We start from the raw sequence: 18149 nt of genomic DNA, 5'->3' as shown, positions 1-18149 counted from the left end.
CTAAAGGGATACTTGGAAACTAAATTCTTTAAGACAGCTTGGCAGCTGCAGAAAGAAATATTAGCACTTCTTTCACATGTCTTTTATAATACTGGTTTGAAAGGTGAGGGTTTTCTGGGGGCTTGTTTTTGGTTTTGTTCTCTTGCTTTGCTTCCACTTGAGAGATGGTACTGTGATACTCTTATATGTTGATAAATACAATTAACTTTGCATAGTGTAGGATCCTATGTAGTTAATCTATGCTAAACTTTACATTAATATTCCTTTTGTGTGCTGGCATTGTCCTGTTTCTTGAAATGTATCTTTATTTTCTCAATCTTTTGAGGAGATTGAAAAAAAAGGAGCAGAATTTCACCCATGTGCAGAATTATCCATGTCTGGGAAAAAGATTACTTTCAGAATGCTTTCCAGGAAAAGAAAAACAGATGAGGAATAGTACTTGCTTTATTTATTTATTTACTCTTAGAATTTTCTTAAAGGGCAGATTTATAAGGCTCCTTGTTAATGTCAGCTGTCAGAGATTGGGGAATGAATTTTCATACTCAGGTTTCATTTCAATGACTAGTAAATCTGATTTCATGTAGCCTCTCCTTCTGTGTTAAATTATTTATACCCTGATTTTTTTTAGCAATAATATTTGTTTATACATGAATATGCATATACATCTCTATATATGCACTAAATGTTTCTATGTAGACTCAAAAGAATATACTCTATATATATACTATATACACAAAAAAGAATGTTAAGAATGATTAAATAGTAAATTTTTTAAACAAATGAATGTTTCTTCCATGTTTTCTAGAGCATGTTAGCCAAATCATTTCCGCCATTGTTTGTATCTTTATATTTAAGGATAACCTTTGTTGAAGGGGTTGAAATCCTAGAAGATTCAATCCTAGAAGTATTTCAAAGGCATACTTTCAAGTCCAGAAACTTTCAACAGAAGTCTTTTGAACATAATCAATTGAAAAAGCAGGAATTCTGGTGATACTTTTGGAACAAAATCCAAAGTTTGCAACTTCATTGGTAACACAGGATTGAAAGTTGAATTTTACCACTCCCATTCCCAGACAGGATAGCAAGCTTGAAACAAATAGTAAAAATCCATTTATGCCTAAAGTAAAAACATATCTCATTCTGAGTATCCCCCTTTGGATTTGCTACAAAAGATTATTTCTCTGGTGTAGAAAAAAACCTTTTCATTTTACAGAGACACTGTGCATCCCTTTTGGTTATGAATTTGGCTAAATTAGGCTAAAGCAGTATCTTTATTTTGATAAGGCTGCAAATCTTGAAACAAAAAATGTAATGTCTAATTTAGCTGAATCTTAGGAGGGCTTTCCATGCTGTACCATATCCAGGTGTGTAAAGTGGGACATGCTCCAGTCCAAGAATGGTAAAAGTGGTAGAATATTGGCTAATAGAGGAGCAGTGCAGCAGGAAGAGGAAGGACCAGATTGGGGAAAAATACTGGTGAAACATCTCAAGACCTGATATTTAATGAGGCTTATTTCATATTTTCATTGTTCAGCTTTCCAGAATTTGGATGCACACACCTGGAGACACAGAGATTGGGGTCAGTGGTGATAATCTGAAATTCTGAAGTGAGAAAAATGGATGAGATATGGTAGTACAAAATGCAGGCATATTCCCCTGAGGACACAAAACTAGAATTTTGTAGTGTAAAGGTTTAAGTAAAGGTAGTAATAGTGTGTGAGGGGGTTGCTGTTAGTCACCAATAAAATGTGGCTGTGGAAAATCTGATACTAGAATGTATCAGGAGAGAGATTTCTGTTACAGAAATTGGGGAATATTTTTATGTACTCTGTGAGATCTCATCTGAAGTGTAGTCATCCCGGTTCAAGAAAGATGAATTCCAGATAGCAGAGAGGAAGGTTAGAGGGATGATCAGGAAAATAAAACAACTTTCTTATGATGCGAAAAAGGCTCAAATCTATCATTGCTTTGTGGTTTCATTTGCAGGAATGATTGCAGCCAATTCATTTTGCTTATCATTGTTGTGAACTGATGACATTCTTCTTTCTTTCAGCTATGATATATTGGCTAAGGAATAGTAATTTCCAGCTCAAGGGTGAACAAGTTTTTAAACCACTTTGATTGTTTACATGAGGTAATCTGACTGGACTCTAAAATACTTTTTAAAAAAAATCTGGTTTTCACAAAGGTAGACTTTTCAATCTGTGCTCAGATGGACAAGTTTAAATGTTATTTGATAACTTACTGTTATTTACATGTCATATTCTGATGTTTAAACATTTTGAGTTTGTTTTGTGCACAAAAATATGTAGAAGGTTTCTTTCTCCTTCCCCCTTAATAAATGGGATCTATTTCCCTTTACATGAGAATTTTGTTCATACTTTTCTCACATTCACTTTTTAGAGGAAACCAAATGAAGAAAAGGTTTCATTCTGAAAGAATTTTTTTGAAATGTCCATTTTTAAATTTTTTTTTTTTTGGCTCAGCTGAACTTTTACTTCAAGCTTTCAAATACGGGAAACATTTCACAGGCTAAGAAAATAGGAGTACATTGCACTTGCTAGGGGCAGTGATGAGATTATGCAAAAATCTTTATAGTAATACTAAAAGAAATTGGTCTGGAGGGTGTCTGCTCTGTAGATGTTCCAGATCATATTGCAGGTTTCCTTCCAACCTACTATTGTAAAGTATAATCACATTTCTTTATTGTCTATCAGAAATCTTAAAAATACTTCAAAAGTTTCAGTGGGAGAACTGTCATTATGGGACTATGGATCTGTCCTTGGGAATTTTTGGAAGAGATCTTGCTGCTAAAGTTTTTTCTGGAAATTGCTCAAGTTTCCTGCTGTCCTGGTTCTGCACTTTATTAGAGGATCTGTTTTTTTCGGGCCTTTGTGGCATGGTGCTCCTCTGGCTTTTTGTGTAAAAACTCTTTTCAAATGTTTTAACAAAGTGTTGTTTTCTTGTGGTTAAATAGTTCCCTCACTTCCCCACTGATTGTTTCTGTTTCTTTATTATGATATATAATAATATATTTCTCCAGCATATTTTTCCTTTTAGCAGATAGTACATTGATCAAGTATATATAAAAAAAAAGCCTCTGCAGGATTTAGAGGGTCTTGGAAATTAGTTAAGAGATCTGTGGGTTCAAGAGTTTCCTGTGAAGAGCCAGAGTTGGCCCGTGTTCAGCTCAGTTGAGGACACACTATTAATTTAGTCCCCCTGTCTTAGCTGCCACTGTTGGTTCTTGGAGGTTGCATGGCTCATTCTCTGAAAGTAGTTTTTGGAAGTTATTTCACTGCTGATTCTTTTCCTGAAAGCATCCCTTACATATTTGACAGTATAAGACCATTTCTGTGATAGGGTTTGTTTTTGTAGCTGACTTTACATGGCTTGTTTAGTGTCAAGACTGTGAGGAAAGCAGCACTTATCAGCTTTGCTTTATCTTGCTCATGCAGATGCTAGTCTGTCTTGAGAAACTGAGTATGTCCCAGATGGAATATAATTGTGGTAAACTAGTAAGCCTATAGCTTCCAGATGAATAGTAAATAAATGTAAGATCAGATCTTGACATGTCTCTGACTTGCTGCTAGATGATCTGGCAGACTGGATTCAGTAAAAATATTTGGCAAGTAATCTCTGTTAGAAAGTTAGGCAACTGAAACTTGTCTGATTTCATTCCTGCATAACTTTTTATTTTTAATTTACCATTTAGCTTCCATTATAATCGCTGTATTTATAAAAAGAGTGAAATTGTTGTTTTTATTTCCTTCGTTCCCATCTCATGCATTGTTTTGCATTATTGTTTGGGTCTTATTACTCACCTTAAACTTTTCAAACGCTTAAAATATGAGGTGAAGGTCTATAATTCCTGTGTTTATTGAAGTTCTTCAGAGTAAAATGCCTTTTCCAGTTCTACCTAAAATACCTAAAAAATGTTACTGCAAAGGTGACATAAGTAAGGAGTTATCGGTTTGGAATCTGAAACAGTCCTTTTAGTCTTTTGACACACTTCATCTTTAGGAGCCTGTCATGATCTAAGTAGCCTTTCCTTGTCTAGAATTCTTATCACAAGCCAGCACAATCTCTGGAAACTGGTTTGGAAATCTGTTTCCAGCATAAAGAAGGAAATATATTTGCAGTGTCTAAGATAGCCCGAACAGTTGCACTTTTGTTTCAGTAGGAGCACAGTGTGCTTTTTGGTTAAGGTACCTTGTAGTAAAAACATCTCAAGCCTTGCCATTTTCAGCTGATGGGCCATCTACTACCTGTAAGATATCTGTGAATAATGACTTAGAGAAATAAATTAGTATATGTGATACAGCATTGTATGTGATACAGAGCAATTTCTTAAAGGGCTCAGAATATCCCTGAACATCATCTTGCTCACATAGGCAGGGGGAATAAGCAAGAGGGTTGCCTTGCCTTGCATGGCTCAAAAGCCAGAGCCAATGGGAAAGTTCTGAGTTCTAGAAGGGCCCAGAGGACTGAAGGTTTTGCTTGAGGACATGTCATGGAGTGAAGCAGACCTGTAACTCCTCCTGGTACTCAAGGATGTTTTTAAACCAGCTGATGTTTCCTGTTGTCTAGGAGATGATGGAGCCTGGCTTCTTGAGAGAGAGAGGACTTCACTCTCAGCTTTTATATTTGGAAAGTTATAGAGGTGAATTTTTAATTGGGGTGATTACAAGTAGTTTGAAGCTTATTCACTCTTGTGAAAAATGCAGCAGTTTTCAGAGAAAAGGCTGTAACCTGGTTTCTGGAAGAATGTGGGCAGGAGAGAATACTGTTTTGTGTTTCAAATAAGCAATATATGTTTAGAATGTTGTTTTAACCTTCTCTGTTTGCTGTGTTCTTATGAATAAATGACAAATGCCCAAGCTGTTTAATGTCACTCTGTTTGTGAGCTGGCTGTGGATTCATAGTCAAGCTGATGGCAGTTGAACCTGCTACTGTAGGAATGTCTGATAATCACTCAAAAGATGTGAAATTGAGAGGTCAAGGATACAGCTCATCCCTACAAGCATAACACAGCCTCTCTAGCTCAGCTGGAGAGAGATTTTTACCTATAGGCACCTCCTTTATTCTGAGTAGGTTACGAACATAAATGTGCTTTTTGAAAATCACACATTCACTGCTGTATCAACTATTTGTAATTACTGAATCCTACTAGTAAAAAAAATTAAACTGAGAAACACAGTTTGTGTAAAAATGCTATTTTTACCATATATAATGCTAATGGGTATTTACTGATGATTCTTTCATGGAATTATACACATTTTTTTCATGAAGCAGTTAAACACATTGGCTTGACTTTAAGAAAGAACACTATGGCCTTCTAATTAACTTTCTATTAATCTGTTACAGTACAATAAAATGTGAATGTTATTGAAGACAGAAATTTCAAAAGTTAAAAGCTTCTAAGATTGATAGTTTTGTAAATTGGTTTTAAGTATTTTGAATTTATAACTATCATTATGTTGCTAAATAACATTGACTCGAATGACTGACTTCCTTTTGCAGTAACTCAAAAGTATTATGATAGCTATAGTTTTATAGTGAGCATAAAAATCAGTGAGTTCAGTGAGGTAAGGTTAGTGTTGGAAGTTTTATTAACAAAAACTGTAAGTATTGGCACATGAGTTACAGTTCCCATGTGTTTTCCAAAATTTGCTGGAACTAAAGTGAATATTAAATTCTGAAATTTTGGACTAGTTGCTTTAAACCACTTAATTTTAGTGGTAAGAATAGGCAAAGATACAAATTAGAATAAAACAGCTGGTAGGGAGTTGGCTGCATTGATAAACTACACTGATCAGAATTCTTTGTGGCATATGATGTTCCACAAGGACAACCTTTGTATTGCCTGAGGGAACCATTAATATCTTATTTACAATTTCTGGTTCAGCTGAAACCTTTTCTGGTGTAGTTTGACCAGTCAGTTTACCAATTTTCTCTTTTAAAGAGCAGCATAATCTGGACTGGTGGATAAAAAGAGTGTAAGAAAAATCAAGATAGATTAGTAGAGCTGGTGGCTGCCAAAGCTGTTAGGGTGGAGGCTGGGAAGTTTATGAAAATTGTAGGTGTCATCTTCAAGGATTAAGTAGAGTAAGAGATTTTGAGGTGTTACAGCACTGGGTGCTTCTCCTGCCCTGGTATAGAAGGACTGAAAGAGCTCGTGACAGGGATTCTGTAAGGGAAATGGCAGGAGTTTGTTTTCCTGATGTGAACAGCCAACACTGGCCTGTGTTTGCAAAACATCTCCTGTTGCTCACTGTCTGTTTCCCTGGACTACAAAGTACTCACCTGCTTTAAATACCTCTCCTTGTGTCAGTTCTTAAATACTGAAGTTGTGGAAATGAAACAGTAAACTCGATAATGCTTTAAAGAATATAAAGCCTATAAACTATCAGCTGAATTAAAATGTGAACTAGAGCAACCATAATACTCAGAGTAATAGAGGGGTGAGAATGTTGTCTGAAATAATGCTTGAAAGTGGAATTTTCCTCTGTGAAGTGAAAAAGCTAGCTAAGTCACTAGAGTTTCAATTTGGAACAGAGTGCTAAGGATATTAATTGTACAAAATTGAGGTGTCTGCAGCTTCAAAATGTTCTGCCTTTTCTGCCTTGAATTTTACGTGCATCAGATGTTTTTGATAGAAATGAATGTATGGCTTGCCAGGTACAGCTATTGCTTTGAAAAAGATTGTTTATCACATCAGGCTAAAAAATGAGGGAAAAATATGATGAGGGGATAGTTTTAATTATATTCTCTTATTTTAGAATAGTGGTCTTTTTTTGGCTTTTGTTTTGTTTTTTTTTTTAAGTGGCTCTGAAGTGGAGAGTACAGTTGGGACACATGATATCCTTTCTATGCTTGTAGTTCAGTTCTCATATTTGCAAAAGGGCCATGTGAGAATATGCTCTCTGTACTAATAATTCAGTACTTCTGTATGGAAAATTGGAGTGACAGTTCTTTTATTCTTGATTTAAATTGGTTTTCATAGTAACAGCTTAGAATTTCCCCAGATATATGTGGATGCATAAATAGAGGCACTATGATCTTTAATAGAAATTTGGGCTTTTTTTATTAACTGAAGTTTTTCCTCAAAAGATGGCTGCATAATACACACTAAGGGAGCAAATAATAGCCCAGAAAATGTCAACAGGCCTGTGGAGCCTGTAGTGGTCATGAGGAAGGGAGAGAATGGTGGTACAGAAGGGGAAGAGCCGGACTCTTGGGCACAGTGGCAAATACTGGCTGCAGTGTGTGCTGGAGCAGAGGTGCCTCAGGAAGGGCATTAACAGTGGGTTACAGTTTTTTTGTCATTACCCCAGCTGTGGTACTACAGCACACTTAGGACTTGAGTAGGACCTTCAGGTTTAGTTTAAAAAAAATACAGTCAAACATTTACTTTAAATGTATCTATATATGATGGTAAAGTAAATAATTCTTAACAGTGAAACACAGTAGTGCTGCTCCATGTTTTACTTCCCTGTGGAGCTCCATAGCACTAAGCTACTTTCATAAATGATATATGTAATATGGCATCTAAGTTAAACAGTTAACAGTAAGGAACTTCAAGGAGTAGACGTCACTACTGAAGCTGGTCATGAGTGGCGGGTGATGACATGAAGATTAATAAAGTTCAGCTTTGAATTTGGCAATTTTTGCCACTTACATGAACTCTTTTTTTCCAAAAGTATAACCTAATTCTAAAGTTTTTACAGTGTGTTGTATATATCCAGAGCAAGTGACAGAGTTTATTGTATTAAATAGTTGAAATAAGTAGCTGCTGAGGAAAAAGAAGTTAGACAAAATTAAAAAGCAATTTACTTGGAGAGAGGTCTTTGAAATACTTCGTGTTAGCTATCAGATCTGTTTTTGCTTTATTTTTTGGAAAATTATGGTGTTCTTCAGACTGCCAAATTTTACTTGTAAATATACTGCCAGAGCTTGGGAAAAATAAGTGAAGGACTCTTAAAATTAGGTAGTGTTGAGTGAAAAGCCAAAGAGAGGGGTTTTGTGTACCAGAAATCCTTATCCTTTCAAATATAAAAATGTATATATCTGTTGCTATAAAATGACTCGCATTTAATTTCCTTTCAACTCATATTAAAATGCCTTAGATGTAAAAGTAGTAGTAACAAAATGGCAGACATTCCTCACAGTGTACTGGCATGCTCCATCTAGAATACTTCATCGTTGTGTTATTTTTGGGAGATGTGATTTCACAGTACCATTTTCAGGGAAGAGACGATTTCTTATATTAGCAAATTCACCCTGGCCAAAAATGAAATAGTGTATTTTGCTTCCGGTCATCCACAAGATGAGGAACTGATTTAACAGCATTTTGGTTTTCTACCATCTGGAGGTTCTTATTTGACTTATGAAATGATGTCATACACGCTTAGTGCTGAACAGATAGTGAAAGGTTGCCTGCAGTTCAGGCTGAGGTAGTTTTATTTCCTGTTAAGAGGAATGTAAAAGTCTTTGTTCATGATTACTAGAGGCAGAAAGAGGACTTTAGGGAAGGAGAAAATGGCTGACATAACTGATGTTCTCCTAAACCTCCACATTGCATTGCTGTGAATAGAAAATCAATGTGCACACCCAAGACCACACACAGTATGAGTTGTCTTTTTCCCTCTCCTAGGCTGGCACTGGCTCAAAGTTCTGCCTCTGCTTTCAGAATGGCTCCTTGCTGTGAATGATAGTTTGGGGATGATATACTTATTCCATGGAAATACTTCATTGTGTAGGTGGATTTTTGGATTAAAGTGCTCTGCTGTATCAGTCTCAAGATGAGGAGACGTAAGAGAATATCTATATATTTGGCAGATGTTTTCTGCTGTGGTGGACATGCTGTGCTCTTTCCTTCACAACTCTTGCACTGTCCATGTATGAATTTGGGTTGATGGGATTGAGATTCTTTGGCTGTTTCTCAGTGCAATTGAAGCTGCACCTTGGTTATGCTTTAAAGACTTTATTTGAAGCTAAAGCAGGATTTGGGTCTGAGAAGCTGGAGTGGACATGGCTCTGCTCCCATTTCCCATACACGTTGTCACTCTGGGCATTCAGAGCTATTTGCTCATCCTCTCCACCCTCCTTGTTCTCCCAAGTTTTATTGCCTAAACCCACCCCACCAATTCTAAATTGAATCTAGAGAGCCCTGCTGACAGGGTGTGTGGGAAGAAATTTGTGAAAAAGGCTGAGAATTGTCTGCTCAGCCCTTGGGGTAGAGACTGCATGGGCATAGAAGAAAAGATTATTTACTCAGATGCTGCCTGGTTCAGCCAAGCAGGACAGAACATCAGCCAGCCAAGCATCAGACATGTGGAAGCTGCTGTGTTATCCCAGCCACGGGGGAACGGTGTCAGTGCTTTGTTTGTCTGGGCATCTAATCACCTCCAACTCCCTTGACCTGAAGCTTTAGGCTTCTGCCTCGTGGCAGCTGGAAAAGGAGCCTGGCCGTGCCTGACCAGGGAGAGCTGCTTGTGGAGCTCCAAGGTCCTGACAAGCTCCTCAGCTGCAGCTGAAAGGCCCAACAGAGATTCCTGTGATTTGACTTCAAGGATTGCTTTCAGACCTGAAGCAAATTAGTGATTAAGAATAAAGAAGATGTGGTAATGAGATTCAGATGAGGTATTTTATGTTTATTAAGAGAGGTCTGAAAGCCTGCTGCTACTGCTACTATTATTTCTTGTTTTCTAATTTAAAAAAGTCACTTTTCACCCTTACTGCACACTGCTTACAAACTGAGAGATCCTATTACTGTCATATTGTAAAAAAGTCTTAAAAATAAAATAAATCCAGTGGAATATAAATCTTTTTTTCCAGTGTATAGAAAGGCAATGAGCCATTTTAAAAGCAGGAAGAACATGCATTTTGAGATCCAATAGATCATCTAAATTGGTCCCAAAGCAAGTTTTAAAGTGGCACTGAAAATACTTTTGCTTTGAGCAAATTTAGCATTACTAAACTTAGAATATAAATAAATATAGATTTGCTGATTATTTTGTACTTTGATAGTATTCTGATTAAGAAGGGAGAAAATAGCTTATTAGAGAAGACCCTTTCTGACTATCCCATCTGCAGGACTTTAAAAATGCTAAGCCTCTGTTTATGCTCTTTCAGTTTCTTCCATCTAGCTTTTTGTTACGAATTAACCTTATGCATGTCTAGGTAATATAAAGTTTAAACTCTTGTTCTTTATTTTCTAAAATTTGTATGTTTGAAATTTGGATTAGTGAATCTAAAATTTCTCACTTGCCTGACTGCCTGCAGCTCTCTTGTAGACGAAGCATTATTCTAAATTGTGACATCAAACATTTTCAATCCAAACCTTGTCTTCTCAATGGTTAACCTTGCAGTCAGAACAAGCCTGTGAGTCCACTTAATGTGAAACCTCGTGGTTCAGAGCTGCAGAAAAAGCCTCTGTTCAAGTAAACCTGTCTCTGTAAAAATAAATGATTGCTCTGCCTTTATCTTGGTTGTCTGCTTTCCATGATGTTTATTCACACTGACTGAATTTTGTGGGTATACATTTTCTTGTACTATTTTATTTACAAATAAGCTTTCAATAATATAAAGGTCACATTGAAAAAAAAAAGTCTCTCTTGGTTTTCAAAAACTTCATATATGATGAAATCTGTTCTTTACTCCCAAATATTCCCCACACCCCCAGTATTATATACTGAGAATTGCTCAGCAATTCATTTGTAGCTGCTTCTCTGAACCAGAATATGTGAACAGTGGATGTGCTCCTGAAGGCACCAATACACATCAGGTGTGATTCTTGTAGTAATGATGGTTAAACCCAAACATATTTTGTTTCTTTAATGAATTGAGATCTCTGCTATTTTATTACTGTTAGAATTACATTAAGAGAATAACAAATTTGCATGCTTGAATATTTACACATCAAAAAATGAGAAAGTCAAGGGATGCTTACATATTCTGGGCTGTTGGAATTCTTTTGGGTTTTGTTTTTTGTTTTTTCTAAAGAAGAAAAACCCACCAGTTATGTATGCAGAGCATTTTGCTTAGGAAAATCCTTGAATATCCCTTATTTTATTTGTTGGGGATTTGTGCTTACTACAGAGAAATAGTCAGACCCATTTGGTAAGAGACTTGTGAAATAAACACTGGAGAAAAGTGTAACAAGTAAAACAATGTCTTCAAGTTCAGTTTGGAAAATTACATAGAAGAGAAATGAAACATCTCTTAGGTGTGAATAAAAGAGCATTAAAAAAAAATACCCTAATGATCTATACTGAACCCTAAAGATGTTTGATTTACTTGCTGTAGGTTGATGCCTTGCGGTTACGATTGGAAGAGAAAGAAACCTTTCTGAATAAAAAAACAAAACAACTTCAAGACCTCACAGAAGAGAAAGGAACCCTTGCTGGAGAAATTCGAGATATGAAAGACATGTTGGAAGTAAAAGAAAGAAAAATTAATGTCCTTCAGAAAAAGGTAAGATCACCGAAACGATGTGTTGTATAACTTTTGAGGCACAATTAAAGGAAATACTTCTGTTTCTTAAAGTGTATTACTTTTAATATATTAAAAAGATGCAGCAAGTCTGAAATAGTAAAATTCTCTAAAATAAAATGTGCTACATTATCCGTGGGTACATTTTTTATAACATTCTATCTTATATATATTTTATCAGAAAAATATTAGATGCTGCAGTAGTTACAAAATTATTGGAGTTAAATGGAAGTACTAAAAATCCTGATAAAACTTCTTATCCCTCAACATGAGGGATTCCAGTATCCTTATGAACACTGCTACTCTTTCCAAATAATGTAAATAAAATGTGTGGGCCTGCTAAAGGATCAGGATATTGCATTTTTAGCCTGAAGGGCTTTCTTTTCTGTGGGGAGAGGAGGGGAGTGGAGAGGGAGTGGAGAAGGAACCTAAATTAAGTCAGTTACCTGTTTTCCCTGTGGTCTAAAGACATTAAGAAGGGAAGCTCCCTTCAAACAGCCAAATAGTCTTCTCATTTTCCACAAATTCAACTAACTGCATTTGCTCTCTTTGGGAAGTTGGATTCAATCATTACAGTTTCCACCTGGGGGAGTGGGGAGGGAATTTCCTGTAGAGGCAGCTCTGCAAGGGTTCTGCATACAGTAGTAGAGTGTTCATTTCCCTATCCTTTTTCTCATGCTCACAAAAAGTATTTATGCTACCAGGTGTGTACTGTTTGTGTCCTGTGTGTCACTGTTTACCACATTGAGATGCACTTGTGAGCATACCGAGAAATGGGGGAGAAGTTCCTGGCATCACCTATATTTTACTGTTCTTCCCTCCTTTCACAGCCACTCAAAGAATGTCTATTCCTCCTTACTCTGTTACTATGTAGATAGTTCATGTTACTGTGGTTTTCCTCCAGGATTCATACAGGGTTCACATGGTCTAGTTGTGCTTCTGTCTGCAATTGCTTAAGCGCTGAATTTAAAAAGCCAAGTCCTTATTTTCCAGAAACTGAGAAGGCTGCTTTTCCAGGCCTGGCAAATAAGGCCTATCGAAACTGGAATATAAGTACACATCCACTTTAATCCTATTTCTGAATATTTCCCTTGTTAGCAATGCTGATGAACTAAAAGAAAGCAAACTTCAAGGCTTTTATCCTGTGCTGAATGCTAACTAGTTTTGGACATTTCTTGAGCATTCTGAAGAACAGAATGCATCTTTTCTTATAGTTCGCATTCTAAAAAAACCCCCAAACCCCTGAACAAACCAGCAGTTTACAATTTCTCTTGTACTTAGACCTTGAGGAAATGGGTCAGTAAGAGGAATATGTCTTCAGTGATGAAAGCTCTGTGATGAGTAACTATCACAGAGATGCCAGCACTGTCATGGCTTTGTCCTCAGAAATATACAGCTTAACACTTTTCCTGTTTTTAATAAATCATGGCCATTTTATTAGGGTGTGCAGGTGGTCTTGCCTCTTTTGCACCTACTTCTTAGTGGACATAATCATTCTCAAACTGCACTCTCTCTCTTCACTAGATCATAGAGTAAAATATGTCATAGCCTCATGAGCTCTAGCATACAAAGAGATAAATCCTGCTAACAGCTGGCTGGAAAATCAGAGTTAGTATTGAACTGGTTTTTTTTAGAACTGGAAATAGCACTTCCAGTAGCATTTTCTTTTTTGGAGGTTATTTCCCTTCACTGGGGGACTTGTGAAGTTCAGTTTTTCTGCTATGGGCTAAATACTGGGTTTACTTAGGGAAGAATGAATTTTGATGCATACTTAGAAAAAAAGCAAAAATATATTATGTTTGCAGCACATAAGTTATGTGTAGATTTGCTTCTCTGAAGCATTTTTAATAACCACATTCTTTTAATGTGTAGATATTAGCATGCCCAAAATTACTAATGCCAGATTGTCATTATACCATTATTTTGCTTCTAGGAGAAGAATGTTGGATTTGGAAAATACATTTTTAAAGTTACCCTTAGGTCACATTTTCAGATTTGGATCTTTATTTTACTTATGTTCTCTTCCAATATTCAGTCACAGATCATTTGACTAAAGAGAAATTTGATTGAAATATTGTCCTGCTCTGCTCACCCCTTATTTAAGTAAATCTGGAGTCTGATGCTATAAATGATGCTTTCAGTGTTTACTTTTCATGTGCCTGGTATAAATTCTGAAGTTGAAAATCCTGTATGTCACCAATGCAAACCCAGGCTTTTACATTCATCTGGAAAAAAAATAACTATCTCCTTGTCTGGTTATCCCAAGTGTTCACCTTCATTTTGGCACTATTAGATCATGACTTCTTACTAGATCATGACTTCTCATGTTTAGTGTCCTTGAGCATTCCAGTGTCCTTGGCAGCAGATGAAATCTCATCTCTGGGTCACAATACTCGCATGCAGAAAGGAAGATGTTCTTTTTTTTTTCCAAGAAGCTTTCCTGGCATTGGTGCCTTTCACTTCTAGGTAACTTTACCCTCACCAGATGAAGCAGTGTCCCAGGGCATTCATACCTTGTACAGTCCATGTGTTCTGCCAAGGGCAAAGGGAGCACAGCTTCTTTTGGAGCAAACACAGATTGTTCACTTGGCTGTGTATTATTGCAGAGGTATGGTGGACTATGTGTAGTACTAATTCCTAGTGCTGTAGTATTGTTATAGCAGTATTTTTGAACAGTCCTTTTTCAGTGGTTTTCAGAGAATGTAGTAGTGGATGCTGTGCTTTGAGAAAAAGATTGTCCAATGTACCTGTTTTCTTTCCAGTTTGGCAACATGCCTGTCCAATTGCAAGCATAGCTAAGAATATATTCTGATAGAAAAGTATTTAATCTATCCTAATTACAGTAATTTAATCCTTCATTTTAATCTAATTATCATTTTATCTTTTACTTTCTGGATTGCACATGACTTTTGCTTTCCTCCAGTTTTTGCTCATCATCTGACCTTTTGGCCACTTCTTCCAGTATTGGTTTCACTTTGGGATGGCAGCCAGACATGTCTGTGTTGAGGATTTAGAAACTTGTTCTCATTGTGCACATAGATGTGGAGAATTTAGGGAGTGGAAAGCAGGATGGACCATTTCCTGTGACACTCAGGAGGTGGAACAATGACTGGGCCTCACAGTGGATTGTCCCGTGTTTACATACCCTCCCTAGTCCAGGACTGCTCTGGTTCTGGCTTACTCTCCTGAACACCCTTCTGAAAATGAAGGAAGTGCTTCTAGTTCTTCTTTGCAAGTTCTATCTGGACATCAGATTCTTCTGAGTGTAATATTATAATGCTTGCCTCCATTTTCTTCATTCTATTCAGGACCAAATTTTATACCCTTGTATTTTTGTTTACTTTTGATATGAGACTTGTGAATAACCAGTTGTATTCCTGCCTTCAGTTGTTGATGCAAGATAGATGGCTACATCTCTCTCCACTCAGCCTGAAGTACTTCACTCAGCCTAAAATAATATTTGTTTTAATGGTTGTATTCAAGTAACTGAAGAAGGAAGAATTTGTGTATAGTGCCTAAAATTATTTCTGTCAGTAATAACCTGAAAGTGAGTAGGAAGGAATATGTATTTTGGAAATATGCAATTTCTAATCTGTATTCCTTCTCTTATATACATTATCTGCTATGTGGGGAAAAAAAAAATAAAAAGGAGACAAAACCAAACCCTGCAAAACTCCCTTTGGAAACCGTAGCAGTTCCTTCTCTTTTCTGGATAGCTGTCACACTGGGGAGGGCAGGAGAGGTTCTGTTGAGGGCTCCCTACCAAAGGTGTGGAAGAAAAACCCAAAACAGCTGTGGTGAGGCCCATGGGATGCCACAGGAACAAACACAGGGTAAGCAGTCACAGAAAAATTTATGGGCTAGATAAGGATCTGATGGTGCATTGTCCTTCCATGCAGAGATTTGGGTGTAATTTTTGACCAAATTGAAAAACTGCTGCACTATTCAGTATAATTTGCAGGCTTAAGGGAGGCCCAGCACTGGAGCAGCATGTGTTTAGAGGATTTGGATCAAGGTAGATTGGCATGGAGTAATAATAAACTTATGTCAATGTCAGAGGTGCAATATTACTTAATATTTCTTTCTTTTAGAACCTTTGGCACCACTGTTCCATTTTAGTGCCAGTAAAGTTGGGTATGCTGTTTTAATAGCCTTGTTTAACCTGGCAAAGCTAGTCTTACACCTCATATCTGTCAGTTTAGCATGCAGAGGGGCAGACCTCAGAAATCTTTATGTATTTCTTACCAGAATGTCCCAGTTCTATGCATATGGCCGAGTTGTAGGCTGGAGGGCAAAAGTGTTGAACTGGATGATGTCCCTTTTTGCTCCCAAATTTCGCCTTTTGTACAGTAGGTAGAAGTGGAGTCTTTTGTCCTCTAGAAATCTATAGATACTTAAAAATTCCAGTTATATACTCTGAAGTAGGAGTTTCAGTGTTGAAAACAGTAGCTGTTGAGACAAGAACAGTGTACAGGATGTAGACCTGGATCATATTAGGACAAGAACTTGTGGAAATTCTTTTGTGAGGACTATCATAAAAGAACACCAGCTAAAGGGGGCTAATATAATATTCTACCTTGACTTGCTACATAACTATTCATGTAAAATGTTACAGTTTCCATCTTTAATAGTTTAAGCTTTGTGATTGATGAAGTGCTACATGACTAAGGGCCTTAACCTACCAGCTAATTAGCATTTGTAGGAAATGTCATAAAGCCTTAGTTCTCATGTAATAATTGGAATCTGTACTTGGAGTGGCTGGACTATGCACTTTTGGTGATATTGTCCAGTTTGTGTTAAATTGTGTTGCACAGTTAATTGGAGGCATTGCTGTTGGCTGTCTTCTAAAAAAGAGGAAATGTACATGTGGTTAGGTTAGGAGTGATTGGTGTAAACAAAGGAGTCTACTCTTGAGCTGAGAAATTTGCATCAGTATTACTGCTTGATGCAGGCAATGAGTGGAATGTGCAAGCACATTGATAGAAGATGCCTTTGGGTTCTTTTTTTTCATGGTTTAATCAGCTGGGAGCACGTTTTCGTATACCTGGAAAGGGGTCAGGGCATGACAAAGGACATTTTTTATTACCTTCATCAAATTCTATCAGAACACTGTAAATAGGCTGTTATGTGAGCTGGGGTTTTGCAATCACAAATCAGAGATCTGTTGTATTTCTGGCATCAGATGAAAAATTCTGAACCAGCTGTTCTGCAAAACAGGTCAATGTTCTGACTGTAGATTTCAGGTGTTAAAAAAAAAAAAAAATTAGGGAGTCTTCCTGGCATAGCATGAATGTTTTGATCTTACAAAGCTGCTATGGTAACTATAAACTCTTGTATTATTTAAGAATTGAATCTTGTAATAGTATATGTCCAATTTAAGAGTACAGTGTTCAGTGTACTGAGTACTAGAAAACTGTACTTTGTTGGCTACTTAGGCTTGTAGCTTTGCCAAATCATGGTATGCTTTTCAGAGCAGTCTGAAAGTGAAATGGAAATAAATACAGTCAATTGTTCATCCAGGGTGGTGGTTTTACTGATCCCAATACATTATCAGAAAAATGTGTCCTCAAGGATTCTGCACAATCAAATGCAACTTTGGGACTGAACACAAATCCCCTTTAAGCCTAACCAGAACAGCTGTTGGGATGCTCTCAACCTGTACACAGAGACACAGAGAACAGCCTCTTCAGATCAGAGCCAGGGATCATTTTCACTTTTCTTTAGCTTAATTTCCCATTCTTTCTAACACATTACACTACTAAGTTTTTACAGTTTATAAAAATCACTAGAAATATGTGACCTAATACACATTCACTTAGTGATGCCAACCTGAATGTTCATCCAGCCTGAGGCCATAGTTATGAGTCTAGGTAAATCCTTGCACATTGAAATTCAGGATCTTTATAAACTTTTCCAGCCTGTGCTTGAATCAATTGTCCTTTCCAATGAATTTTGTACCCACTGAGGCTAGAAGTCCAGATTTTGTTGTTCTCCCCTCCTCTGCTCTTGATGACCTGCTTGCTACTGCTGTTCTTTTTCAAGCCTACCCTTCAAAAGGAAAACAGTTGGATTACACACTTCTGCTTACTGGCCTATTTGAAAATAAGCACTTATCTTTGTAGGAGAAAACCATCAAATTCTTCAAATACATTTTCATGAGATTAAAAAATTTAAAAACTTTTATCAGATGCCAGTTCTGTAAACATGGTAATTTTTGAATATCAGGTGTGTTGTAAATCATGGACTCTCAAGTAAGAAGAACTATTGACTGCAATTGTCTACACTACAATAGTAAGTTGTTGTAGATCAAGTTATGCTAGCTGGTTTTGAGAGGGTTCCTCACACGATGAAGAGAATGGGGTCGTTGAACACTCAGGTTGTTCACAGCATACTCAAGTGCTCCTGGACACAGCATGTCACCTGCAAAGTGGGACTGAGCTTAATGAGGCACTTACATAAGGGTTTCACACTGCTGGTGTGACACCAGTGCTGCTGGGGAGGAAGGAAGCTGCCCTTCAGCTCTGAAATGTCAATACTAATTAACAAAGTTATCTTTAAATAAGATAGTAAGTTTTATTCATGCTGAGGAAACAGCCAACTCACATGCTGGGAATTTTAAGCTGTGTGAAGAGTAGTATTTTCTTTTTAATAGA

The 18149-nt window shown here is 36.9% G+C and overlaps 1 protein-coding gene across 17 annotated transcripts in view; it reads left to right on the top strand.

Annotated features, from left to right (window-relative positions):
• ERC2 (ELKS/RAB6-interacting/CAST family member 2) overlaps positions 1-18149 on the top strand; it is a 432041-nt gene that overhangs the window by 126695 nt on the left and 287197 nt on the right. For all 17 annotated transcript variants that reach the window (XM_017732424.1, XM_017732423.1, XM_017732425.1 and 14 more), the window contains one exon: positions 11311-11478. In XM_017732424.1, the coding sequence (XP_017587913.1) occupies positions 11311-11478 (168 nt within the window). The remainder of the gene's footprint in view (positions 1-11310; positions 11479-18149) is intronic.

Source organism: Corvus brachyrhynchos, unplaced genomic scaffold, assembly GCF_000691975.1.
Source record: "Corvus brachyrhynchos isolate BGI_N302 unplaced genomic scaffold, ASM69197v1 scaffold4, whole genome shotgun sequence".
Lineage (NCBI taxonomy): Eukaryota > Metazoa > Chordata > Aves > Passeriformes > Corvidae > Corvus > Corvus brachyrhynchos.
This window is presented reverse-complemented; position numbering and strand designations above follow the sequence as displayed.